Source organism: Lynx rufus, unplaced genomic scaffold, assembly GCF_022079265.1.
Source record: "Lynx rufus isolate CCGP_SWC_20201006 ecotype Redwood Valley unplaced genomic scaffold, mLynRuf1.p SCAF_18, whole genome shotgun sequence".
Taxonomy (NCBI): domain Eukaryota; kingdom Metazoa; phylum Chordata; class Mammalia; order Carnivora; family Felidae; genus Lynx; species Lynx rufus.
The window spans coordinates 2,921,670-2,949,040 of NW_025814832.1; the positions used below are offsets into that span (position 1 = coordinate 2,921,670).

The window sequence follows — 27,371 nt, forward strand, 5'->3', positions numbered from 1 at the left end:
TAATGGGACTGACAACAGTAAGATTTTATTTCTAAATGTGTCTTGGAGCTTTCAAAGATTAAAACACACAGATCTTCACCACCCCAGCCTCCTTGCCTGTACAGGAAACAACCAAGTTGTGAGAGCGTTTATCAGGCATGGACAGACACATCAGGCCTTGCAGGTGCTAGACAGGAATCACAAATGCTTGTTCCATGAGATGTCTTCTGTTAACCCGAAGCCTTTGGTTTATTTTGTTTAGCAAACCACTCATCACTTTTATCTGCCGCCATTGCCTATAGAAAGAGAATTGGAATATATATTTAAGTCTATAAAACAAAACATACAGTCCACTTGGTACCTCTCACTGCAAGTGCATTGTCCACAGTCATTAACAATTATAATATACTGAATGCATTCATTCGGTATAGAGTATTATGTTTAATTTCACTGGATGCTGATGAGTTTCGAGCAACTGTTTGCAGATTCTCACATGGCAGAGCGAAGGGTAAAGCGTGCAGCCAGGGGGTGTGGCTGGACAGCTGACTGATCAGAGAGCAAGGAGCAAGCACACTAGTCTGCGGGGTCCTTGGTAGAACAGAAGGCTTGTCACTCTTTGCGTCTGGGTAGGCTCTCAAGAACTTTCAGTGCTAATGAGACTCAGTGTTACGAGACCAGATATGAAAAGCTATTTTCATGTTTTAGCCATTAAGCCTGGAATGATTTGCTTTTACAATGACTCCTCTGATACCATTCTACTGATGTTGGTACTGTTTGGTTAGTTTGGGGCCTCTTAATTAAAAAGGAAGCCTTGTGAATATGTTTTGGTTCCACTAGAGTGCTTTTATTTTATTATTCCATGAGGCTGAGACCATGGAGAAGGGCTTATAGAGCGATCTAGGCTTAGAACCCAAGTCTTTTAAAACTTCCTGTCCAGGGGCACCTGGGTGCTCAATCTGTTAAGCGTCCAACTTCGGCTCAGGTCATCGTCTCACAGTTCGTGAGTTTGAGCCCCACATTGGGCTCTGTGCTGACAGCTCAGAGCCTGGAGCCTGCTTCGAATTCTGTGTCTCCCTCTCTCTCTCTCTCTCTGCCTCTCCCCTGCTCGCTCTCTGTCTCTCTCTCTCTCTCAAAAAAGATAAAAACATTAAAAAAAACCCCAACTTCCTGTAATAAAAACATGCATATGCTAAAAGGGTATTTGGTAAGGATATACATTAATTTATTCAGTCAAAAATCAAGTACAGAAATACCTTTATTTTTTTTATTTTTATTTTTTAAAAAAATTTTTTAACCTTTATTTACTATTGAAAGACAGAGAGAGACAGAACATGAGCATGGGAGGGGCAGAGAGAGGGAGACACCGAATCTGAAGCAGGCTCCAGGCTCTGAGCTGTCAGCACAGAGCCCGATGCGGGGCTCGAACCCACAAACCGCGAGATCATGACCTGAGCCGAAGTCAGACATTTAACCAACTAAGCCACCCAGGCGCCCCCAGAAATACCTTTAAAAATGTCAGTTTTCATTATGAGCCAGGTATTATGCTAGGTTCGGGTGTGGTGGCAGAGACCTAGTCTGAGGCTTTGAGGAGCACACAGAATAGCTGAGGACTCAGATGGAGACAACTATTTTGCATGAGGGAGCACGCATGTGTGTGTCTCGTAGGGCATTTGCTGTAAGAGAAGCATGAACAAGGTGATATCAGACCAAAAGAAAACAACTAAGTGGTTGGAGAAATGGTATAAAAAGACTCATATACCTCAGCAGGAAGTGCAAAGATGGTGTCTGCCACTGAAAATGAAGAAACAGAAGTATATGTACTTTTTATTTAGAAACCGTGAAGGTGAAAGTGGCTGTCTTGGGCGGTGGGATTCAGAGATGGGACTAGACACCGTCGCACTGACTTATATAAAATCTTAGCATTATGTGACTTTCTTTTGATGAACATAAAAAGGTTTTTCAAAATCAAGGTATGCAAAATAAGAGAAAACCGACAAAGGTGCAGAAGTTTCTGTCACTTAGGAGCCATAAAAAATGAGGGAAACAACAAACGCTGGTGTGGAGGATCCAAGAAAGCTTCTGAGTTCCAAAGGATGAGCTGACTAAGAAGGAAGGAGACAAACCTTCGGGTGGAGGCAAGAAGATACATCTTGGTGAATATACACGGCTCAGTGGGACTAGAACAGGAGGAAGGGTGGGAGAGGGGCAGCACGGATCAGATAGCAGGGAAGGGCCAGACACGCTCCATGCTGTCAGAGTTTGGAATGTATCCTGGAGGCAGCAGGAGCTATGAGAAGACTAAATGGTTTTTGAAATTACTGGATTTATGTGTTAGAAAGCTGGTGTTGGCAGCAGGGATGGCTGGAAGGTGAGAGGAGGCTTTTGCACTATTATAGGTGATAATGAGGGCCCTTTCCAAAGGGAAGTGGATAGACAAGAGATTTCAGAGTGGAACTCACACCTCTTGGTGACTAAATAGCTAACAGAACTTAGGGGTGAGGAGAAACAATGTTCAAAAATTGCTTTTTAATTCCAAAACAATTCTAAGATAAAAAGCCTATTAAATGTGAAAGTAAAAGCAGTTCCACTGCTAGGTATTTACCCAAGAGAAATGAAACATGTCTACCAGACTTATACAAGGATGTTCATAACAGTCTTCCTTCTAATAGATAAAAATGTTAAATTGCTCCACCTTTTTTTAAACATTTTTTCATGTTTATTTTTTGAGAGAGAGAGACAGAGCATGAGCAGGGCAGTGGCAAAGAGACAGGGAGACACAGAATCCAAAGCAGGCTCCAAGGGCTGAGAGGTCAGCACAGAGCCTGATACGGGGCTTGAACTCATGAACTGTGAGATCATGACCTAAGCTGAAGTCAGACACTTAACCAACTGAGCCACCCAGGAGCCCCTAAATTGCTCTGCTTAAAAAAAAAAAAAGAAAAAAAAAAAAGTTTTATTTATTTTTTAGTAATCTCTACACCCAATGTGGGGCTCGAACTCACAACTCTGAGGTCAAGAGTTGCATGCTCTTCCAAGTCAGTCAGCCAGGTGCCCCTAAATTGTTCTACTTTTTGAAATGCCCATGGATATCTGGGTGAAGAGGTTTTGCTGGCTGTTAACACTAGTCTGGACAGAGACAGCACTAAACATAAAAAAAAGCTGATAAAACTGGACTTAAAATTTTTTCTGCTCTTCCCCACTTACAGCAATGGACAGATCATCTAAACAGAAAATCAACAAGGAAACAATGGCTTTGAATGACACACTGAACCGGATGGACTTAATGGATACATTTAGAACATTTCATCCTAAAGCAGTGGAATACACATTCTTCTCAAGTGCACATGGAACATTTGCCAGAAAAGATCACATACTGGGACACAAATCAGCCCTCAACAAGTACAAAAAGATTGAGATCATACCGTGCATATTTTCAGACCACAACACTATGAAACTCGCAATCAACCACAAGAAAAAATGTGGAAAGATAACAAATACTTGGAGACTAAAATTTTTTCTGTTCTTATAAGACTGTGTTAAAATAAATCAGCAAGCCATAGACTGGGAATAGTACTTGCATTTGTAGAGATTTAACAAATGACTTGCTTCCAGAACTCCAATAAATCAATGAGATTTTTTTAAAAAAACAGATTTGAGCAGGCCTTGAAAAATAAGCAAAAACTCAAATGACAGAAGGGCCATTCCAGGAGAATAAAGTCATGTGAGCAGACACACAGTATGGAATAGCTAAGATTAGAATAGCTAAGATGTAAAAGAGATCAGAGGTGTGTCTTCTAATCTGTTTGTCATGAAACTCAGTGGATCATATACATTGTTCTGTATTGATATAGTCCAATTATATTAAATATAATTAAAAAATACATAGGGAGGGGTGCTTGGGTGGCTCAGTCGGTTGAGCATCTGACTCTTGATTTTGGCTCAGTCATGATCCCAGGGTTGTGGGATGGAGCCCTGCATTGGATGCTCAGGGAAATTTTAACAAAAACTGGGTCTTCACTGACATTAAGGATATAGCATTGATTTTTTTGGGTGTAATATCAATATGGTATATAAGAAAATTTCTTGATTTTTATTTTTTTTAATTTTTACTTCTTTTAAGTCATCTTAAAATGTATAAAATACTTAAGTATTTAGGACTGAAATACAGCATCTAAGATTTGCCTTAAAATTCCCCAGGGGAAAAAAAAAAGTGGGATGGAGGGAATGATGAAAGATTATGGCAGAGTTGAATGGTGACAATCACATAGGGATTTGCTGTATTCTCCTATGTGTTTCTGGAATTTTTAATCATCAAGTATTAAAAATAAAATCTACTAAGGAAAGAAATGGATGAAAGATTTGAACATAAAATTCACGAAGGAAGATATGCAAATAGGCAATAAGCAAATGCAAAGGTGTTCAACATCAACAGTTATCAGGGAAATGCACATTAAGCCACACTGAGAAACCTCTGTACATGTTCTAGGAGAGCCAAAACAAAAACCCAGAAGAGCACAAATGCTGATGAGGATGTGGAAAAGTCGGAACTCTCAGATACGTACATGGCTGGTAGGAGCGTAAAATGGTTCAACTGCTTTGTACAGTGGTGGCAGTTTCTTACAAAGTAAGAACAGTTCCTCTCTTAGGTATTTACCCAAGAAAAATGATTCATGTCTATAAGATTCACACAAGAGTGTTCACAGTAGGGGCGCCTGGATGGCTCAGCTGGTCGAGTATCTGGCTCTTGATTTCAGCTCAGGTCATGATTTCACAGTTTGTGGGATCAAGCACCGTGTTAGCCTCTGTGCTAATGTCAAGGAGCCAGCTTGGGATTCTCCTCCTCTCTCCCCCTCTCTCTGCCCCTCCCCTACTCGTGCTCTCTGTCTCTCTCTCAAAATAAAGAAACTTAAAAAAAAAAAAAAGAACGTTCATAGTAGTCTTCCTTATAAATAGATAAAACTCTGGAAATAACTCAAATATCCACCATTGGAAGAATGGGTAAGCAAATCATCATATTCATAAAATTGAATACCGTTCAGCAATTAAAAAAAAATGGGGCGCCTGGGTGGCGCAGTCGGTTAAGCATCCGACTTCAGCCAGGTCACGATCTCGCGGTCCAGGAGTTCGAGCCCCGCGTCGGGCTCTGGGCTGATGGCTCAGAGCCTGGAGCCTGTTTCCGATTCTGTGTCTCCCTCTCTCTCTGCCCCTCCCTGTTCATGCTCTGTCTCTCTCTGTCCCAAAAATAAATAAACGTTGAAAAAAAAAAAAAAAAAAGAACATGGGCGCCTGGGTGGCTCAGTCAGTTAAGCATCCGACTTTGGCTCACGTCATGATCTCATCACAGTTTGTGAGTTTGAGCCCCGAATTGGGCTGCTTTGGATTCTCTCTCTCTCTCTCTCTCTCTCTCTCTCTCTCTCTTTCTGCCCCTCCCCATTCATGTTCTTTCTCTAAGAAATAAATAAACGTAAAGAAAAAAGAACTCTGATATGTACAATTACATGGAGGAATCTCAAAAATGTTATGTTGGGTGACAGAATCCAGGCACAAAAGAATATCTACTGAATGATTCCATCTTTAAGTCCAAGGACAAACACAAATAATGTGACAGAAATCAGTACAGTAGTTGGCTACTGTAGTAGTTGGTGGGAACTAGCTGGAAATGGGCACGAGAGAACTTTCTACAATGATGAAAGTGCTCTATATTTTGAGCAGCAGTTGTATGAGAAGAGTTAGCTGTCAAAACTTATAAAATTGAACACTAAATTTCTGTTTATTTAAATTCTAGGCAGGGGCTCCTGGGTAGCCCAGATTCCCTCTCTCCCTCTGCCCCTCTATCCTGCTCAAGCTCTCTTAAAAAAAAAAAAAAAAAAAAAAAATCTCATGTATATTTTACCTCAGTAACAACAACAAAAAATACTTGTTTGGAGCTCAGGGAGGAGTCGGGACTAGAAATTAGAAGTCAGAGAATGGGGGTACCTGGGTGGCTCAGTCAGTTAAGTGTTCAACTCTTGTTTTCAGCTCAGGTCATGATCTCATGGTTCATGGGTTCAGCCCCATATTGGGCTCTGCGCTGACAGTGCGGGGGCCTGATTAGGACTCTCTATCCTCTCTCTGCCCCTCCCCTGCTCTCGCTGCCTCTCAAAATAAATAAATTAAAAAAAAAAAAAGAGGGTCAGAGAATGATGGTTGCAGCTCAGCGCAGAGGTAACCAGAGGACTCAGAGAAGAAGAATGGTACATGAGAATAAAAGAGCCAAAGTGGGACCACACGTAAATCATTTTGGAATGAGACAGAAAGCCATGCCTGTGTCTGCAAAGCTGTCAAATATGAAGATGGCAGGATCTGTAAGACGAAAGCAGAAGTGAGCTCGAAAGAGGACGAAGTTGGTCAGTGATATGAAAAAGTAAGAAGGAAAAGAGTCTAACGAATGTGCCACCTGAGAGGCTGCCTGACATTCTCCTTTCCTTCATGATAAAATTTATAAATGCTACATTTTCTGTCTCTTGCTTTCGCTAACATTAACTGAATGTCTGTTATTATGTCAGCAGTTTGCCACGTTCTAGAAGCCACACGACAATCCTAGGAGGTGGCTAATACGATTTTCTCAAATTTTTAGGTAAGAAAACTGAAGTTTAGGGGCGCCTGAGCATGCAACTCTTGATCTTGGGGGTTGTGGGTTCGAGCCCCACATTGGACACAGAGATTTCTTAAAGGAAAACAACACTGAAGTTCAGAGAATTTAAGCAAATCACTTAAGGTCAGTCACACAGATATTAAGTGACAGAACCAGGACAGATTGATTCATTCCTTTAATCATCAACAGAGCACTCGCAGAGTTCCCATTACACACCCGGTGTGTGCCAGGAGCTGGAGTACAACAACTGCTTTGGATGCTGCTGAAGACTGAGTTTGAGGAAGACAGAAAAGTAGCTGTGGGACTAAGCAAGACGGAGGTCATGGGTGACATCTACATGAGCGTTTCACAGAGTCACAGGAGCCAGCGCACAACAGGCTGAAGTGTGAAAGGGGTAAGAAGTAGAAACGGTATGTGGGCAGATTTTTTTAAAAGAAATACAGAGATCCCCCGTTCATGCTCTGTCTCTCTCTGTCCCAAAAATAAATAAACGTTAAAAAAAAAAAAACTTAAAAAAAAAAAAAAAGAAATATGGAGAAGGGGTTTGGGGGTAAAAGATTTTTAAAAGATGGGAGACTTGAAAGCTTGTTTGTGTGTGGAGGAGAACCATTCACTGGAAAGGACAGGAGTGGCAGTGTAGATTGGAGATGAGGGGACCAAAAGAGCTAAGAAGTGAGGGGGTGCATCCGGGCATTTCCCTTAGCAAGCGGAGTCATGATGCATACAGCAGAGCAGCAGTGGTTGCCGAGGCAGCCTGAGCACATGCAAAGGGACAAATGCTGCACCCGGTTAAGGGTCACGAGGGGGGCGGGGGGGGGGTTGCTGGCTGGCTCAGTTGGTAGAGCGTGCGACTCTTGATCTTGGGGCTGTGGGTTCAAGCCCTACGTTGGGTGTAGATTACTTTAAAAACATAAAATATTTTGGGGCGCCTGGGTGGCTCAGTCGGTTAAGCGTCCGACTTCGGCTCAGGTCACGATCTCACAGTCCGTGAGTTCAAGCCCCGCGTCGGGCTCTGGGCTGATGGCTCAGAGCCTGGAGCCTGCTTCCGATTCTGTGTCTCCCTCTCTCTCTGCCCCTCCCCCGTTCATGCTCTGTCTCTCTCTGTCTCAAAAATAAATAAAAATGTTAAAAAAAAATTTTTTTTAAATAAAAACATAAAATATTTTAGGGGTGCCTGGCTGGCTCAATCGGTAGAGCGTGAGACTCTTGATTTCAAAGGTTGTGGGTTTGAGCCCCATGTTGGGTGTAGAGATTACTTAAAAATAAAATCTTCAAACAAAACAAGAGTCATATGGGTGGCAATGAAAACACATAGTCCTGGCTCAAAAGTCACCCCAACAGCAAAAGACATAGCTGTGGAGCCTGTTGCTTTGGCCCTTCCCCCACACACTTAAGACCATCCCCGGTGGGCCTGTGGGAATATAAAGTCAGATATGAGACTCACATCATCCAACAATTTGCTTCCTTCTGGATCCATCTCAGAAAGTTCTCGAAATGCTTCATCCCCCACAAAGCAAATTTCATGTCCATCCTACCGCAATAAAGAGAAAAGAAATTTGGCGGAAAGACACCTTGCAGAAACCCCTGGGGCAGCCCATCCCTTCCCTGAGTAATACTTACAGGGTCAGCCAGAATGACCACTTGCACTGTTGCTTTCCCTGGGGTATCCAGACTCACCAGGGGAGTCAGAATCTTCTGGTTCTCCCTTTTCATTAAGTCTTCTAAGTCTGATAACTTGAGGAAGACAAAGAGGCAAAGTGAGCAAGGGGTCATGTACCACTCACGCCGTGGTCCTCAGCAGCCCTGGGGGAGGATGAGATCAACCAGAGAGAACTCGGGCACCATGTGTTTGATTTTATTATCTCAGCTGCTCTTGAGACAACTGTTGAACTTGATACCAAAGCCACAATCAGAATGAACCAAAAGAAGGGGGGGGGGGGGCGACATTCTTAGCAGGTTCAACCAGCTAGTCACAGAGCTTAAACCAAAGGTCTAGGACCAAACATTACCTCTTTTTGGGGGCAAGAAAAGGCAATTCTTCCAAAAGCTGCTGCATGATCAACTGTACCTTTGATACCCTGTAGTTCGAGCTTACACTGAAAAGAAATAAGAAAGGTTTATTTTTTGGAACACGTTATATGTATGGTTAAAAAAAATTCAAACAGTACTAAAGGAATAAAGTTAAAACTAACGCTCCCTTCTACTCTCCCCAGTGGCAACTAGTCAACAGTTTCCTGGAAGACACATGGCATGCACAGATCTTCTTTTTTTTTCACACAAACGGTGGCATAATTTACACATTATTCTGTCCCTTGTTTCTACCCAATGTTACTATGTCAGCATGTAAGGATTCACCCCATTCTTTCTGACAGCTGCACAGTAATCCATTCTATGGATGAACCATAAATTATTGAACTACTCCTCTAATGCACAGAACACTGAGGTTATTTCTTATCCTTTGCTATTACAAACAGTGCTGCAACAGATAACTTTGTACACATTTCTTTGTGCACGTGTATGGTGAGTACGTCCGTAAAATAAATTCCTGGGAGTAGACCTGCTGAGTCAGAGTGCACGGACTAAATCATGTTCAAATGCTAGGTTATTTAAGGGAAAAAAAAAAGATGAAAATCAATGATCACTTCTGACTCCGCAATTCCACTTCTGAAAGGTTATAGCCCTAAAAATAAACAAAGGTAATATATGGGTGATGGTTATCAGCAATTTTTATTTTCTTTTTTCTGCTTACCTATGTAAATATTGAGTCACTGTGAAAAAACTCTGAGAATAACCTTCATGTGATCCTCATTTGTAAGCCAAACTCAAAGTAACAGATTACTTCTCTCCAAGATCACTCACCTGGTTATCAGCATAGCCCAGCAAAGCCCTTTGCTTCTCTTCATCTTTTTCATAAATTTTCATTCCCAGTAGATTAGACCAGTAGTTCAAGGATTTCTGAAGATCAGACACTGCTAGAGTTACTTTTAATATAGGATCTGGAGAGTAATAAAACAGTAGGAATGGATAGGTCAGCACAGTGGAATAGAACAGGAAGACTAAATCAGGCTCGTGTATATATGAGTTCAGTTTACGATAAGAAAGGGATGATAAGTCAGTATGAAAGTGCACATTATTCAAAAAATGGCATGAAGAAAGCCGGCTTGTCATTTGGTTAGAAAAATTACACCTTTAAACGAAATGGCAAAATACATTCCTAATGGATTAAAGGATTTAGTTTAAAGAATTAAATCATGGGGTGCCTGGGTGGCTCAGTGGGTTAAGCATCCGCCTTTGGCTCAGGTCATGATCTCACGGTTTGTGAGTTCGAGCCCCGTTGGGCTCTGTGCTGACAGCTCAGAGCCTGAAGCCTGCTTCGGATTCTGTGTCTCCCTCTCTCTCTGCCCCTTCCCTGCTTGTGCTGTCTCTCAAAAATGAATAAATGTTAAAAAAAAAAAATGAAATCATGAAAATACTAAAAACAATTATTATTACAATTATTATTGCTACAATTTTGGGGTGTAGAAAGATTTTTTTTTAAACCTGAACCCCAAAGGTAGAAAAACCAGGAAAGAAAAAATGTATTAGGTTAATCACATGAAATGGAAAATTCCTAGACAACAACCACCCCCCCTCCAAGAAAAGAAAAAAAAATGATAATCAAAGAGTAAATGACAAAGTGAGAAACATTTTTGCAACATATATGACAAAAAGTCCTGAATACTTTTTTCCTCTTTTAGTTTATTTATTTATTCTTGAGAGAAAGAGGAGGGGAGAGAGAGAGAGAACGAGCAAGGAAGGGGCAGAAAGAGAGGAAGAGAGGATCCCAAGCAGGTTCCACACTGTCAGCACAGAGCCTGACTCAGGGCTCAAACCCATGAACTGTCAGATCATGACCTGAGCTGAAATCAAGACTCAGAGGCTCGACTGACTGAGCCACTCAGGCGCCCCAGTCCTTAATATTTAAATCACCTTTAAACATTAGTAGGAAAAAGACGAACATCCTAAAAAAATAGGTAAAAAGCACAAAGCGGTAACCCACAAAAGAAGGACTTGGAATGGTCAATGAACACATGAAAAAACATTCAACCTCACAAATAATCAAAGAATTTGGAATTAAAACAAAACATTTTGCCATCTCACTGGCAGATAATTTTAAAAGTTCAGTGTTAACTGTGATAGGGCAGGGGGAAGAATCATAATCATATAGTACTGGCAGAGTGTAAATTATAAATTAGTTCATTTCTGGGCAGCAATTTGACAGAATGTACCCAAAGCCTAAAAAAATGTAAACTGCTTTTGAAAGAGCTATCCTATTATCACCAATTAAAGAAGTAATTGTAGATGTATGAAGGGCTTTCTGCACAAAGACATTCTTTACACTGTTGCTTGTAACAATGAAACACTATGGACAACATAAACATCCAACAATAGGCACTGTTTGATTCCTGGATGTAATACATAGGAATCGCTATAATGGAACATAAGATATACATACATACATACGTATACATACACACATACATACATGTACATACATATATATACATACATATACATATATGTACATATACATACATACATATACATATATGTACATGTATATACGTATATACATACATATGTATATATATGTACACACACACATACAAACATAGATATACATTCCTTTTGATAAATGATTGGAAAGATACACTCTAAAATGTTAACAGTGATTATCTCTGCCTATGTGGGTACTGTTTTCGTCTTTTTCTTTGCTTATCTGTGTAGGAAAAAAAATCTATTTTTTCCAAAAAGAATAAAAGTTCTATTAAAACATTTAACATCATTGGAAATTTTTATATTGTAAAGTGACCCCTGAAGAGCTGTTCTGAGTATGGTAAATTCAGTACATTTGTCTTCAGTTTTCACCGCCTCGGCCCATCTCTCTGCCTCTCCCCTGTGCATGTGTGCACTCTCTCTCTCCCCGCGAGGGAAGCGGCTCTAGGACAGGTGGACCCCCATGGGCAAGACAATGGAGAGAAGAGTTGGATTCTTGATGCCATTGCTGAGATGCTGAGTCCACTAACACTGAGCTGTTCCTACCTATAGGATACCCGCTCCGTGAGCTAGAACGTTTTCTTCATGTGCCAGCTAGTCTGAGATCGATTTTGATACAGCTGAAAATATCCTAGTAGGTATTACCAGTAGAATAGAGCCCAAACCAGTTTAGATTCCCTAGAATTATGCACTGAAGTTCTAATATGAAAATATGATTTCTCAAAGAACAAAACGCTGGCTTGGGAAAGACATGTCATGGCAACACAGAAAGACTTCACGGGAGAAAGAAATCTGGCTCCTCTCTCCTTTCATCAAAGATGTCGTTAGACAGAGGGCTTTTACTAGTCCCGCTATAATTACCTGACTGAGGTGGACTTCGATTCTGCAAATAGAACTTATATCCTCCTGGGGCTTCAGTTTCAAAAACACCTTCCGTAACTTCGCTGAGTGGCCACTCCAGCCTTCTGGCATTGCTGACGGCCTGGTTAGAAGCGAGTGTGATACCCTGTGACAAACAACAGCACCATCAACTGTATAACCATGGATCTTTTCTAGAACAAGAGAATGAGGCAAAACCCCGCTGCCTTTACACGATGCCACCGAAGATTTAATTGGCATTCAAAATTTTCGCCTAGGACATATTTCTCCTCCAAAGATTCCAAATGTTGTGAATTGTAGGACAGAAATTCAAAGGCTAGAGAAGTTTGATCCATTTAACACCAAAGATAATCTTTCATTTTTGTTTTTTGTTTAAAATTTTTATTTAACAAAGATAATCTCTTCTAATTTTAAAGATCTAGTCAGAGAAATCTTGATCTTACTTTAGTTGGCCAGCTACCTATTTAAGATGTTTTTTATTTTTGCTTTCTAAACAAAGTAATTTAAGCCAATTATCAAGGTATCATTTAAATTTAATCAAAATACCTAAAAATGTACACTGTCTTCTGATAAGACCAGCTGCACTTTTTTTTTTAGTTAAAAAAAAATGTTTATTTATTTGTGAGAGAGAGACAGAGTGTGAGTGGGGGAGGGGCAGAAAGAGAGGGAGACACAGAATTCAAAGCAGGCTCCAGGCTCTGAGCTGTCAGCACAGAGCCCGAGGCGGGGCTCGAACTCACAAACCGTGAGATCATGACCTGAGCCAAAGTCAGAGGCTCAACCAACTGAGCCACCCAGGCACCCCAGACCAGCTGCACTTCTAACTTGGATTATCATAACAGCTTCTCTTGGGGCGCCTGGATGACTCAGTCAGTTATGTGTCTGATTCTTGATTTCGGCTCAAGTCACGATCTCGCAGTTCGTGAGATCAAGACCTGCGTCAGGCTCTGCACTGATAACGTGGAGCCTGCTTGGGATTCTCACTCTTTCCTCTCTCTGTCCCGCACACGTGCTCTCTGAAAATAAATAAACATTTAAAAAAAAAAAAAAAGCCAGCCTCTCTTTCCCTGAGTCTTGTCAATCCATCCTCCATTCTGCAGCCAGAGTAAAATTTCTGAAACACACCCTACTCTCAAGACAGCGACCTTATGTTGTTTTTCCCCTGCTTAAAACCCTTGATAGCTCCTCATGTCACTCAGGGATGGCTTCTAATGGCCTGAAAGGCCCAAAACAATCTGAGCCCAGGTCATTTCGGACCCGTCTCCTCTCACTTTCCTCTTGCTCTGTCTATTCCAGCCACACTGGCCTCCGTGCATTTTCTCAAATGTGCCAGCTGCTGTTTGAGGGCTTCTGCACAGGTTGTTCTCTATCTGGATTGCTCTTCCCCAGGATACCACATGCCTAACTCTTCTCTCCTGAGAGAATTTCCTCTAATGTCACCTCCTCATTGATCCCTACCCTTGAAACCTTCATTAAAACTAAAACCAGTCACTTGTCCCATAATCCCCACCACCTCTTATTCTGCTATGACTTTATTCCCCTGCCAGGGATAAATTTTTGTCTGTTTCATTCACTGGTTATCCAAAGTTCCTAGAACTGTGCCTGGCACATAGAAGGCACTCAATACATATTTGTGGCATGAATAAACACCACAATGTGTAATTTAGTGCATAGTTCATTTAACATATTTGTTAACATACATGTAAACTAAGTTCCTAAGTGTGAAACTGCAAGGCCAAAGGATAGATGCATTAATTATTTTGATAGTGACAAAGTGAGGTTGTAGCCATGTACACCCTTACTAGTAACGTGTGAGAGTGGCGCTTTTTTAACACCCTTTCTAACACAGTGCGTTATCACACTTTTTGAGTTTTGCCAATCGGTGACAAATGGCAGCTTGGCAGTTGAACATTTTTTTTTCAATGTTTAAGAGACATTTCTCATGTAGTTTCTGTGGCTGTCTATTCAGTTTTTGTCCTTTTTTCAAAAAATTAAGTTGTTGATCCTTTTTTTTTTTTTTTAATTTTGCAATGGTTATTTATTTTTGAGAGAGAGAGAGATAGACCGTGAGCAGGGGAGGCGCAGAGAGAGAGGGAGACACAGAATCCGAAGCAGGCTCCAGGCCCCATGCTCTCGGCACAGAGCCTGACGCGAGGCCCAAACCTATGAACCGCGAGATCATGACCTGAGCCGAAGTCAGGCGCCCAACCGACTGAGCCACCCAGGCTCCCCATCCTCCTCTTTTTCATGTACAGGGATTCTTTACAGAAGTGGGAGGTCTATGTAACCTGTTTTTCTTTTTGTTCCACAAACTGAGGAGCACCGAAGGTCCCTTTCCTCAGGGATACTTTCCTGCCGGAGTCTCTCAGGAAGACCGAGGGCGGAACAGCCGAGCTGCTCTCCTCCACCTACATGCTCTCTGGCCCCTGCGGCTCCATCAGTCAACATGTGACTGGAGCCGGTGCAATGTTCATGGTGCCAAATGGTTTTGCTCTTTCTTCTCTCCCTGATTTAAATTTGGAGAGCGAAGAAAAGGAGAAACACAAAGAAATTTTCACATACACTCAATCACCGAATCCTCTTAACTCTACCTCCTAAACAGCTCTCAAGTCCACCCACTTCTCTCCATCTCCCACAACCACCAGGTTAGGTAAGGAGCGGCCAGTCGCTTCCCATACCACCCTTTGAGCCAGTTGCCTCACTTCCAGCTTGGCTCCCTTCCAACCTGATCTCCGTGCTGCAGCCAGGCGGATTCTTGCACACCACACTGTGTCATCCCCGCCGCTTAAAAATGGCTTCACTCTATTTTTAGAATGTAGTCTGAACACCCTCACGTGATGGGGTCCCAGCTTACTTCTCCAGCCTCACATCTGCCCCTTCGTCTTCACGCACCTCACTCGACACAAACTGCGCTACTCACTGTCCCCTGACTGCCATGCTGCCTCTCACCTCCAGGCCTGCGCGCATGCCGAGACACAAGTCTCACTCTCCCACCCCGACCCCACTCACCGGCTCGGCTGTCACTTCTGGAGAGATTTCCCTGCACTCTCACCTCTCTGGGAAGAAGCTGGGAGTTCTTCCCAGGTGTTCCCACATCTGCCTGTCCTCATCCCAATCCTGGCACTTATCACACTGCGTTCTTTTGTCTCTTGTTTCCCCACAAGACAGGAAGCTCCTTAGGCCAGGGAACATGCTTCATTCTACTGTACCCCCAGGACCTAACCAGGTACATGGCATACAGTAAGTCACAGTAAATACCTATTAAATGAATAAATTAGTGAGAGACATACAGAGTGAGAAAGAGAAAAACAAAGATACTAGTATGTTACATCTGAACAGTCCTTTTCATTTACAAACCACTTTTATGGATAATTTGATCCTCCTAAAAATTCCACCTTGATATCACTCTTATTTTAACAGGAGTTAACAGGAGTAGCAAGAGCAAATGACCAAAATAAACATCTAGCATGAGGCAGGTTTGCTTAGCAGAGAGTAAAAACTAGTGCCTCTTATCTTGCTGTGTATTTGGGCCCAGAGACATTATATCTACCATGAGTAACTGCTCAGTAAGAGGAAGATACTATAACTATTAGATGCACAGTAACTTGAATTCTTGCATGAAAGAATGTAGCGCATGCAATGCCTTCTTCTCTTTCTCCTTAAAGCTTCTCATGTTTTTCTCTGACTAGCACTGGCTGTTAATAGTGCAGCCCAATCTTAACAGTTCGCAAGAGAGATAATTCTCTGGTTGGTGATCAGGACCTGACCAGACCCATGACGCTGGCCCTTCTACCTCTCAAGGTTCAGTCATTCCCCCAGAGTCGTCTTGTCTCTGTCAAAGCTGTTTCTAAGTCGTAACTTTTTTTTTTTAGTTTTTTTGTCTTCAATGTTTATTTATTTTTGAACGAGAGAGAGACAGAGCATGAGCAGGGGAGGGGCAGAGACAGACAGGGAGACACAGAATCCGAAGCAGGCTGCAGGCTCCAAGCTGTCAGCAAAGAACCCGACACAGGGCTCTAAGTCACAAATGGCGAGATCATGACCTGAGCCAAAGTCGGACACTCAACCAACTGAGCCACCCAGGTGCTGCTTAATTTTTTTTTTAATGTTTATTTTTTGAGAGAGAAAGAGAGAGAGAGAGAGAGAGAGAGAGAGAGAGAAAGAGAGAGCGAGAGAGAACACATGGGGGAGGAGTAAAGAGAGGGAGACACAGAATCTGAAGCAGGCTCCAGGCTCTGAGCTGTCAGCACAGAGCCCAGTGCAGGGCTTGAATTCATAACCCTGGGATCATGACCTGAGCTGAAATCAAGAGTTGGATGCTCAACCAACTCTTGATTTTGTTTGGCTCAGGTCACGGTCTCACCTTTTGTGGGATCAAGCCCCACATCAGGTTCTGTGCTGTTAGGGATTCTTGGGATTCTTTCTCCCCACTCCCTGCCCCTCCCCTGTTTGCACGCTCACTCTCAAAAAAAACAAAACAAAACCCCATAAAACTAATCACTAACCTGCACCCAAAGGCCGTCAATTCAGCAGTCATCATACCTAACATCGTATCAGGGATCTCAATAAAAGGCACAGCCAAAAATCTACTAGAATGAAATGACATTTACCATGAAGTCATTGCCAAGCTTGTAGTGTCCGATGCCATAATTGTAAGTCAGTTCTGCGACAAAATGATCATCCTCAGGTCCAAATCCCACCATTGTCTTACTCCATTTCCCATCATAAGGCCTAGAAAAATGAAAGTAAGTGAACCCAGTGACACAGACAAAATCTGCCTCAGGCCTCCCCTAAGGACTTCTTGGGACAGAGCAGTGGGCAGTCACCTCTGGTCCTCTAAGTACCCATAAAGATGAGATGACCTGTCAGCTGGTGCTAAAAGCAGCAATGGACAGTATGTGTGGGTCCCACCACAGAGGCTCCAAAGACCATCTGTCTGGCACTTATTCGAGGGAAAGATTTGTTTACCTTTCTTTAAAGTAGAGGACAGACTCCTATAAAGATGTTTCTTCAACCTGATCTTTATTTTCATATATATCCATCAACAAACATGCAATTCTTGTGAGGCTTGGGATTTTCCAGCTTGCTATGGCTACTAAGCTTAAGAGACCCTTGATAAAGTGTTGCTTCAATTAGAACATACACTTACGTGTGTTCTTGAAGTTGCCACCTTAATTTATTGTCTCCTGAATTTATCCCACTGCCTTATACTCACTTTGAGAAACTGTCTTCTCTTCTCCAGGAGTATTTAGAGCCTAAATGAGATTTTAAGAAACAGGGGTCGGGCACCTGCGTGGCTCAGTCAGTTAAGTGTCAGACTTCAGCTCAAGTCATGATCTCACGGTTCGTGAGTTCGAGCCCTGCATCGGGCTCTGTGCTGACAGCTCAGAGCCTGGAGTCAGCTTTGGATTCTGTGTGTCCCTCTCTCTCTGCCCCTCGCCTGCTTGCACTCTGTCTCTCTCAAAAATAAAAAAAAATAAAATATATAAATAAATACAACATAAATAAATAACATTAGAAACAAGGTGTCATACCCATTACAGGCAGCTTTGCAGCCCTCTTCAAATTCCTCATGCCGCAGAATCTAGTAAGGAAATTACAATAAATTGTCAAGTGTTACCAGTACTGTATACAGCATATTTAGCACAACTTAAAATGTTAAAACACAAACATTTATAACTTATATATAATAACATATAAGCTTTACTTATAAGACAAAGATAATGAGCTTTATATCTTGCCCAGACTAGAAGTAGTAGAGGTAAGGAAGAACAGTTTGACACCAAGGGTGAGACAACCAAAGCTGTGAAATCTACTTACACTGGGAAGCAGTGCTGTGTAGTTAAAACAACAACAACAACAACGAAATCCCCCAAAAACCAAAGTTTGGCCTTCAGCATTAGAGAATTCTGATTTGGAATTCTGGATGTCACTCAATAGTTGTGTAACTCTGAGAATGTTGCTTAGGGTCTGAGTCTCCCAATGTGTTGTGAAAATAATTTATTAGACCATCTGACACAGAACCCCACAGACAGTAGGCTCTCAATGTCTTAGTTTCTACTCTCCTTTTTGATTCCCACTGCTACTGCTCAAGTTCAAGTTCCCATCAGTTCTCTCCTAGACTATTAAAAATCATCTTCATTGATCTTTTTCCTTAATACCACCACAAAATTATGTGCCTAATGCACAGCTCTGATCACATCATTACCCTCTTCTAAAATGTAAGACAGCTCCCAAATTACTGTGCCATAAAATCCAAATTTCTTAGTATTCAAGATACTATCAGAAGTGTCCTGATATCCCATCTCAACTTCATCTAAGTAATCTAAGCTAAAGACACAGAAAACTAGCAGTGTTTCCCAAACATAACTTATCTTTGCATTGGCTCTTCAACTTTTCTAGTATACTCCTCCCTCTAATCTTGGTTTGTGGAAGTCTTAGCTATCTTTAGAGATCAACTCAAACACAAGGTCTCCATGAATTATTTCCTGATGACCCAGCCCAAAGTTAAATCTCTTCTGTCGTATTTTTGTAATAGTAGCAGCAAACACTTATATAGCACATACGATGTATCAAATACTACACATATAACAGTATTTAATTTTCATAACAACCTTTAATCAATGAGGAAACATGTTAAGGGAGAGTTTTGTGGTTTTCCATCACTTACCAAGTTTTGATTTCCATTACTGTACTATGTACAATGTACTACGTACAAATCCAATTCTCAACTCCACCTCCAACCTAGGCCAGGAGCTTTAGTTGAAGACAGATACTAGGATCATTTTCATTTTTGTCACCAAAGTTCAACACACGACCATGAAACACGGAGGATGTATTTTAAATGACTGATGAATTCAGGTAACGCCCTTGCACTCCACGACTTCTGCACTGTCTCTGCATTAAATTGCACTCTTGCACCTCTAAAGCCCTTGCTTACACTCCCCAATAGCTTCCACCAGCATTTGCCACCCAGGTGATCCCTGTAGATGGCAGCTGCTCAGGGCTGGAGAGGGCGCTTCCGGGTGTTGGAAAGAATGGGTTCTGACTTAGGGCAGGCGCTTTTGAATACACAAAAGGGACTATTCAAAGCAGCCCTGAGAGAAGCAAAGCCCTAAATAGGCAATCTAAACCTTAAGGCTCCAAACCGGAAGAGACTGAGTTATTTACTGGAAAAGTATTATATTACTTTTTGTTTACTGTCTTTCCCCCAGGCTGGAAGCCCCAGGAGGGCTGAGGCTCAATACCTGCAAATGAACTAGGAAAGAAACGTGTGTGGGCACACAGTCGAGGACTAATAAAGGCCCCTTTCAAAGTCATCTAACCCAACCAGTGACATGCAACACTTCCCGAAGCTGAAAACTCGACAAGGCTAAAAAGAGTCCAAGGCTAAGGTCGGACACCCATTTGTCCCCACCATCGTGTGCCAGCCCCTCCGGGCCCTGTCTGCACCTTCATTCCAAGGACATCGCGAAAGAAATGCGTCGTCTGGAAGCGGTTTCCCACTTTGAATACGAAGTGCAAAGCTCGACGAGAAGCCATACCCACCGGCGCCACTCCCATCAGGCGTACAGTGCTGCCCGCCGGCAGCTGCGCAGACGGGTCGGTGACGTCACTGGCAGCCGCCGGCGCGCTTCCATGACGCAACCCGGGGGCGAGGGAAGATGGCAGCGCGGTTGAGGGGTTTAGTTTGGGCCAGCCGGCCACTGCTGCCGGTGGTCCAAACTTGGGACCTCCACGCGCGGCGCTGGGTCCGGGCGCTGCGGCGGAGCCCCGTGAGAGTGGTGTCTCCATCCGGACAGGTGGTGGAACGGAAGCCCGGTCCTGGGAAGCAGCCCCGTAGAGCGGCGGCTGAGACCGGTCCCCACGAGCTGCGACGGAAGCCGTCGCTTCAGGTGCCTCCATCCCAGAAGCCCTGCACCTGGGAAGATTCGGGGCTTCGCTATGATAAGGCTTTACCCGGAGACAGAAGGCTGAGGTGACTTGTTCCTGAGACTTGTCATGTATTCCCGTTTCTCTTCCCATTTCTTTTCCCGCCTGCCAACCTCTTTCCTCCTTTTGGAGGACTTCTTCCACCAGAATCCATTGGTTTTTATAATGCATAGAGGGCAGAATAAGTGTTTTCCTTGGAATTCATTTGTTAATGTCTATGAAGTTCTTTCTGTTTGTTAAAACTAGGTGTGTCTCGGTAACAAGGATGTTGGTAATTAACCCGTCTTTTTGTTTCCACCCACAGCAGTGTAATGACAATTGTTAAGTCCAGGCCATTTCGGGAAAAGCACGGGAAGATCCTGCTGGAAGGTCGCAGGCTGATTGCAGATGCTCTCAAGGCTGGTGCTGTACCGAAAGTTTTCTTCTTTAGCCGTCTGGAATACCTAAAGGAGCTGCCCATTGATAAGCTGAAAGGTGTCAGCCTCATTAAGGTGAAATTTGAAGATATCAAGGATTGGTCCGACCTAGTAACACCACAAGGAATAATGGGTCAGTGGTTACAGCGTGTCACCAGAAGTAGAGACCTAGGATCATTTGTTCATAATTACCTTAAGGCAGCAAATTTTACTTAAATTCAAAATGTTATTGCCTAACCTTTTCTTGAGACACCCAGAAAAATACAGTTCTCAAATCTGTGCATCTTGTTTTATTTTCAGTGGAAGCTGAAGCCAGTTTTTTTGGTCATCGTTTGAATTATAGTTCTTGAATAGTATATATTCTCCTTGAATATTATATATTTTTAGGTCACTTTTTCAACCAATAATGTCCAACTAAAATTTAAGAAAATTTTTACTAAAAGATTTAGGCCTCTATTTGCACAAGACCACTGCCAGTGTGGTGATAACCTTTCTGTTGTTGACCCCCTTATTCTAGAAGCAGGTGTAAGCAGTAAGCTGCAAGCTGTTACCCTGTTTAGCCCATTGAACAGGACACTGTGTCTTCCTTTGGTTGACTCTAACTTAAGATTCTTTTTTTCAAGTTTTCTTTTTAATGTTTATTTATTTTCTAGAGAGAGAGAGAGACTAGGGGAGGGGCAAAGGGAAAGGGAGACACAGAATTCAAAGCAGAGTCCAGGCTCTGAGCTGTCAGCACAGATCCTGATATGGGGCTCAAACCCACGAACTGTGAGATTGTGACCTGAGCTGGAGTTGGACACTTTAACTGACTGAGCCACCCAGGCTCCTCTAACTTAAGATTCTAATAGATGGTGGTGTCTATTAACACTCAGAAAGTCTTTTTTCTAAAAATTAAAAAAAAAAAAAGGAAAAAGAAAGCCTTTTTTCTAAATATGGGAAGTCTAAATATATCTTTTTGACATTGGAATTATATTTTTGATCTGAGAATTGAATGGCAGTAAATGTAGAGGTTTCTCTTGGATAGTAAGGGACAGTTGGGGTAGGAGAAGTTATCTTCCAAGATTCTAATGTTTAGGCCAGGGTCTCTCATACCAGTTGTGCATGTGTTTTCCTGTAGTGGGTAAAGTGCAGCTATTAGTTGGGAGAGGAAATTTGGGGACTGTCTTATTCTGTAACCCATCAAGTCCTAGGGACCTGTGACCCTACACACAGAACTCTCCCCTAGGGTGGGGATTTGGACTGCTAAGAGCCCTCCACCCGTGCTCTTGTTAGCTATACTTCTAATTCCCTTCTCTATGCTACAGTACAAGTATCATTCATTTTTATCCTGCTGGCCACTTTGGGCACATGTGTTGATAGCGGCTAGCCCATCCTGGACTTCTGTAGCCCTCCTCGTCGTCATGACTGCCTTTCATCGTTTTGTGTCTTTTAAAAAAATATATTATTTAGCTTACCCTTTTATTTCATATTTGAGAGGTGGAGTAAAGGGAGAAGGAGATAAGACTGTCAGGCTTCTGGCACATCTCTGAATCCAGTAATGTAAGTAGGGCCTCTAACAGAGTGTTCTCGTCACTGCAGCTGTCCAGGTAGAAATTAAAGGACTTCAAGGGGTGCCTGGGTGGCTCAGTCGGTTAAGCGTCTGACTTTGGCTCAGGTCATGACCTTGTGGTTCATGGGTTCCAGTTCCATGTCAGGCTCTGTGCTGAAAGCCTGGAGCCTGCTTCCGATTCTGTGTATCCCTCTCTCTCTCTGCTCCTCCCCTGCTCATACTCTGTCTCTTTCTTCCAAAAAAAAAAAAAAAAAATTTAACAAGAAAAGAAGTTAAAGGACTTCTAAGGTCCCCTGCTGTTGTGACTCTTAGGTGCAGGATCTTTTTACCACATACAGATACCTAATAGGGAAACCATTCCCTTCCCTTCATTGATGTGTTAGGTATAGGTCTGTATTCTTGGTGTGAATAAATTGGAATAGCCTTTGGGGAGGACAGTTTAGCAGTATCTATTAAGAGTGCTTGAGTCACCTGGCTGGCTCACTTGGGAGAACATGTGACTCTTGATCTCGGGCCATGAGTTTGAGCCCCATGTCGGGGTAGAGATTACTTAAATATTAAAAAAAAAAAAAAGTGCACACACACCATATATTAATTTTACTTGCAAGTGTTTTTCATAGAGAAAAGTTTGGACATATGCATAGAGAGGTATACAGGGATGTTCACTGCAGGGTTGTTTATAATAGGGAAAGTGGAAAATAAATTGTCAGTTGGGGAAGAACTAAATAAAGGTGGTATGTTCATGTTACAAAATAACATGCAACAGTTAAAATCAGGTAACTCCAAATGTATTGACATGGCAAGTTCTCTAAGACATCTCTTGTTATAGAATTGAATAAGTAGTTTACAGGATAACACATAGAGTATGAATTTTGTATGTGAAAGAAAAAAAGCACCTGTATATGGGTAGACATTTATATATGTACGTAGATGCATGGAACAGGTTCTGAAGGGATCTATACACTCCCAAGATTGAAAACAGTTATGGGGAGGAGGTGTCACGGGCAGGACTTTTTGTATCAATTTTTTTCAATCAGAATGTATTCATGTAGTACTTACATGACTAAGAACACAGAAAGATTGATAAATATCTGAAAAGCCAAATTATCTCCCAGGTTCAAATCAGACAAGTGAACCGCCTGTTTTGTTTCCTCAGGGATCTTTGCCAAACCTGACCATGTTAAGATGACATACCCAGAGACTCAACTTCGCCATTTGCTGCCCTTATTGTTGATTTGTGACAATCTCCGTGACCCTGGGAACCTGGGGACGATTCTGAGATCTGCTGCTGGGGCAGGCTGCAGCAAAGTATTACTCACCAAAGGTCAGAGTACTTGTTCCTGGGTGGATTGGTTGGCCATTTGTAAGTGAGCTGGCTCTGTGGGCAGACATACATGGATTTGAATTTTGGGTCTGCCTCTTATTAGCCATTTGTCTGTGAGCAGTATTCTGAGTGTCATTTCCCTCATCTGTAAAGTGGGCATAACAGAATCTACCTGGTAGGGTTGTTCTGAGAAGTGAGATGGTGCACATGAAGTACTTAGCACTCTGCTTGGCACAAGTTAGGTACTTCAGGAAATGTCAGTTATCTTTTAAGATTATTTTGACACCGGCTAGGTTATTTTTTTTTTTTTTTTAATTTTTTTTTTCAACGTTTATTTATTTTTGGGACAGAGAGAGACAGAGCATGAACGGGCGAGGGGCAGAGAGAGAGGGAGACACAGAATCGGAAACAGGCTCCAGGCTCTGAGCCATCAGCCCAGAGCCCGACGCGGGGCTCGAACTCACGGACCGCGAGATCGTGACCTGGCTGAAGTCGGACGCTTAACCGACTGCGCCACCCAGGCGCCCCAACACTGGCTAGGTTATTAAAGAACTTAAAATCAGGGAAAGAAATACATGCCAGTTTTAACACTTCGAGTCCTTTATTTAATGATCTTGAGTTCCCAAATTGGGGGGCATATGAAGCCTTCCTAACTGAAGACATTCTGAATCCTGTAAAAGGAGTGTGAATATGAAATTGGGATGCATTTGCCTTAGCCTTAAGATGGGTCAGACATCCCCACACAAGTTAGCCTCTGACATTTCTGTCTCCTGTCCTCAGAAATTGGGATGAGTAGGCTTGGTTCTAAACAGACTTGCCTAACAGCTGGGACACACCTAAAACACCTATTACAACTTGCAGGGATGGTGAGAGGGAGAGAGTTCATCGAAAACACTCTAGCTATCATTCACTGTAAACTAATGACACCTGCTGCTGAGACTTGCCTCAGTTGCTCCTTTCACCCCTTCGTCCCAGTCACATGTTGTTGGAATAGATGGGAGTAGATGTAGAGAGGGCAGCATGAGAGCTAGGTACTGGGGTTCCATCATCAGTACCCCGCCTACCCACCCCATTGTTGAGATCTCTGAGAGCTGGTGTGGTTTTGGAGATGTACCTATATAATCCAAGTGGTGTGTTTGCTACATTCATGGTGGTGGCTGGTGTATAGGACAAGGGGAAGGAGTAGGGAGCACTTGGCGTGGTGCCCAGTATGGAGGATGTGAGGATGAGGGGGGAAATCCCACTTTGTTCCTTACTCCCCACCAGGGAGAGGGGTCAGACTGGATGGCTCCCCTCATGAGTCTCGGCCCTCTTTTGTCCTCCCCGTTTTGCCTGCGGCCTCTTGACACACAGCCCAACTCTTCTCTCCTGTTCCCTGCAGTGATTGGGAAAGTCTGTGGTTGGCAGTAGGCGTGGGCAGTGTTACATTCTCTGTGTCTTATCTGCCTTTTAAAATTTGGCTTGCCCACTTACTCTGTTCTGAAGTTGGGTTACTTTTTACAGTAATTTCTAATGCAGAGAGTTGTGTTAACAAGTTAGGGGATGGTGGCAGACATGTGATGCCCTGGCCCTGCTGTCTCTCCCAGCCTGTGGTCCTGAGAAAGACCACGCAGAAGTGGCTGGGCTTAGCATGGGTCTGAATATAAAAAATAGTTCTTTTAGCCTTTTTTCTGTGGTGTGAGAGGGTGTGTGTGTGAGAGAGAGAGAGGGAGAGAGAAAGAGAAAGCTGTTGCCTTGGCTTTCCATGGATCACTGTAATTGCCTCCCATTTAATTTCCCCTCTCTAGGGTCTTCCCTGCTCTGGTGCAGATTTAACACTGAAGCCAAATGGGTCTTTCTAAAGCATAAACCAGATTCTGTCACTACTTTACTTAAAATCCTTTGATAGCATTATATTGTTTAATGGACAAAGTCCCAAACTCCTCAGCCTGGCATACCCACCCTCCTTTAAGTTGGTCCTTGCCTGCCTCCCTTTCATCTCCCGCTACACCCCCACCCGCTATTGGCCTGATCGCTTTACTTACAGTTTTTGGACTGTGGCACTCTTCCCCCTTCTATAATTTTGTCCTCTGCCTCAGCCTTTCTTTGACAGCTTCCTCCTATCCTTCAAGATCCAGCTCACTGTCATGTTCTCTGGGACATTTTTCCTGATAGCTCTGCTTCGTACATGGGATTTTTGTTACCCTATTAATACTTCTTTTACTTCAATTACTGATATCGTAGTCACGTGTTCAGATATTGTCCGAACACCATCGCCCAGGATACCATGAGCTCCTGGAGGTTGGAGGCATTAATGCTCTTTGCCTCTCCTGTACAAGGTCTGGCCCAGGTGTATGGTAAATGTTGAAGGGATGAAGAAAGTCTTGTTTAGCACTAGCAGGAATTCATACCTATAGCCCTTTGCTGGATGCTGCCATAACTGGGGAGGCAGAGGTCCCAGCCATCCCGAAACTACAGGACATTTTTTGCTTTCTCTCCTCATCCAGAATTAATTTGATTTACTGCAAAGATCCCCTGTCTGGGATGGTTTATAATCTTAATTGGATCCTGTCTCTATTTTCTAGGCTGTGTGGATGCCTGGGAACCCAAAGTGCTACGGGCAGCGATGGGTGCGCATTTCCAGGTGCCCATCATCAATAATCTGGACTGGGAAACGTTGCCCAACTACCTGCCCACCGACACCCGGGTCTACGTGGCTGACAACTGTGGCCTTTATGCCCAGGCGCACATGTCTAATAAAGCCAGTGATTACGGCTGGGTATGTGACCAACAACTCTCGAAGTTACACAAGTATGAGGAGGAGGAGGAGGATCTAGAACCTGGAGCCAGTAAAGCCTGGCTCCCTGAAGTTGAGGTCCAGAGTTATGACTTGGACTGGACAGAGGCACCAGCAGCTGTGGTAATAGGCGGGGAGACCCATGGTGTGAGCCTGGAGTCCCTGCAGTTGGCCGAGAGCACTGGGGGCAAGAGGCTGCTGATTCCCGTTGTGCCTGGTGTGGACAGCCTAAACTCGGCTATGGCTGCAAGCATCTTGCTTTTTGAAGGGAAAAGACAACTGCGGATCAGGGCGGAACACGTGAGCAGGGACAGGAGTTACCACTGAGAGGGATCTTGGAAGTCAGTCCTTGATTTGAGGTGGTTCCCAGCTCCTCCTGTGTTGTTAGGAGATAGGCAGAATATGGTAATCAGGCCATATTCAGGAGGCAAGAGGTGGGCAAGATACCATTATATGATTACTGGAAAAATAAGAATTTCCATGAATTTATGCTTATCTTCAAAAGTAACAAGGGTGAGAATTCTTCCTGAGATCTCCCCCAGCTCCGGAGCCGAACTTCCTCTCGAGAGAGCCCGGAGAGCAAGCATGACTCGTGCCCCAAGTGGTGGCAGAGTGGGATTGCTTTATGTTTAAGGGGAGGGGTTTTTGCAGGAACAATCTCTGGTTGGCTGTGCTCTCCCAGGCTGGTGCCCCACTTTGGTCTGGGCCTGGCCAGGGTCACACACAAATGTCTGATGCAAGTGGCCCACAGATTGTGCTTGAGACCCTCAATGCCCCGTCAGCTTTTAGAAGGTAGAAGAGCCCACAGCCTTCATACAGGGCTGAACCCACAAAGGCTCGTCCTCCAGCTTCACAGAGGCCATGATGCCTGTCACACCAGCAGGCTAGATCTGGGAGGCAGCTCAGTACTCCTGGAGTCTGTTGGCATTTGTTCTGTCAACACCTTGGAAAAGTGCTAAGAAAACGAGGTCACTAAAGGATGAAGCCAGTGTCCTGCAGCTTTGTCCCTGGATTATTGTTCCTGCTGATTTTTGTTACAAAATAAAGATCAATGACCGAACAACAAACCCTATGCCTTGTTACTGTTAAGAAAAACAAAACAATGCAAAACAGTATACCTGGCACATAATTCCAAGTCTATCACACTGGGTGAAAGAAGGAAAAGAAATTTACGTCCCATTCACTTCATAGTCAATGGCTTATATGCCATGCCTTGTGAGTTCTTTTTGCACATTTGTGGATATAATTTAGCAAAGAGGGCAAATTTTCCTTTCTTTAAAATGACTACAGGGGAAGCAACCAGTGATGAGGCTCTGGTTTGTTGAAAGATCATGGAAAGTCACTTT

The 27,371-nt window shown here is 43.1% G+C and overlaps 2 protein-coding genes across 3 annotated transcripts; one reads left to right on the plus strand and one right to left on the minus strand.

Annotated features, from left to right (window-relative positions):
• On the minus strand, positions 1-19,603 carry GLOD4 (glyoxalase domain containing 4). The gene is made up of 9 exons (XM_047080667.1): positions 19,481-19,603; positions 17,563-17,612; positions 16,639-16,759; positions 12,011-12,155; positions 9,473-9,609; positions 8,623-8,709; positions 8,234-8,347; positions 8,058-8,144; positions 1-275 (listed from the first exon to the last, which is right to left on the minus strand). The coding sequence occupies exons 1-9, from the start codon at positions 19,589-19,591 to the stop codon at positions 210-212; spliced, it is 918 nt and encodes a 305-aa protein (XP_046936623.1). The 5' UTR covers positions 19,592-19,603; the 3' UTR covers positions 1-209.
• Positions 19,604-19,686: 83 nt separating this feature from the next.
• On the plus strand, positions 19,687-27,092 carry MRM3 (mitochondrial rRNA methyltransferase 3). 2 transcript variants are annotated; one of them, XM_047080969.1, is made up of 4 exons: positions 19,687-20,006; positions 20,265-20,509; positions 23,082-23,249; positions 25,814-27,092. In XM_047080969.1, the coding sequence occupies exons 1-4, from the start codon at positions 19,693-19,695 to the stop codon at positions 26,350-26,352; spliced, it is 1,266 nt and encodes a 421-aa protein (XP_046936925.1). In that variant the 5' UTR covers positions 19,687-19,692; the 3' UTR covers positions 26,353-27,092. The 2 variants fall into 2 exon arrangements, with proteins under 2 accessions (XP_046936925.1, XP_046936924.1); XM_047080968.1 differs by lacking the exon at positions 19,687-20,006 and having other exon boundaries at positions 20,369-20,451.
• Positions 27,093-27,371: the final 279 nt, after the last annotated feature.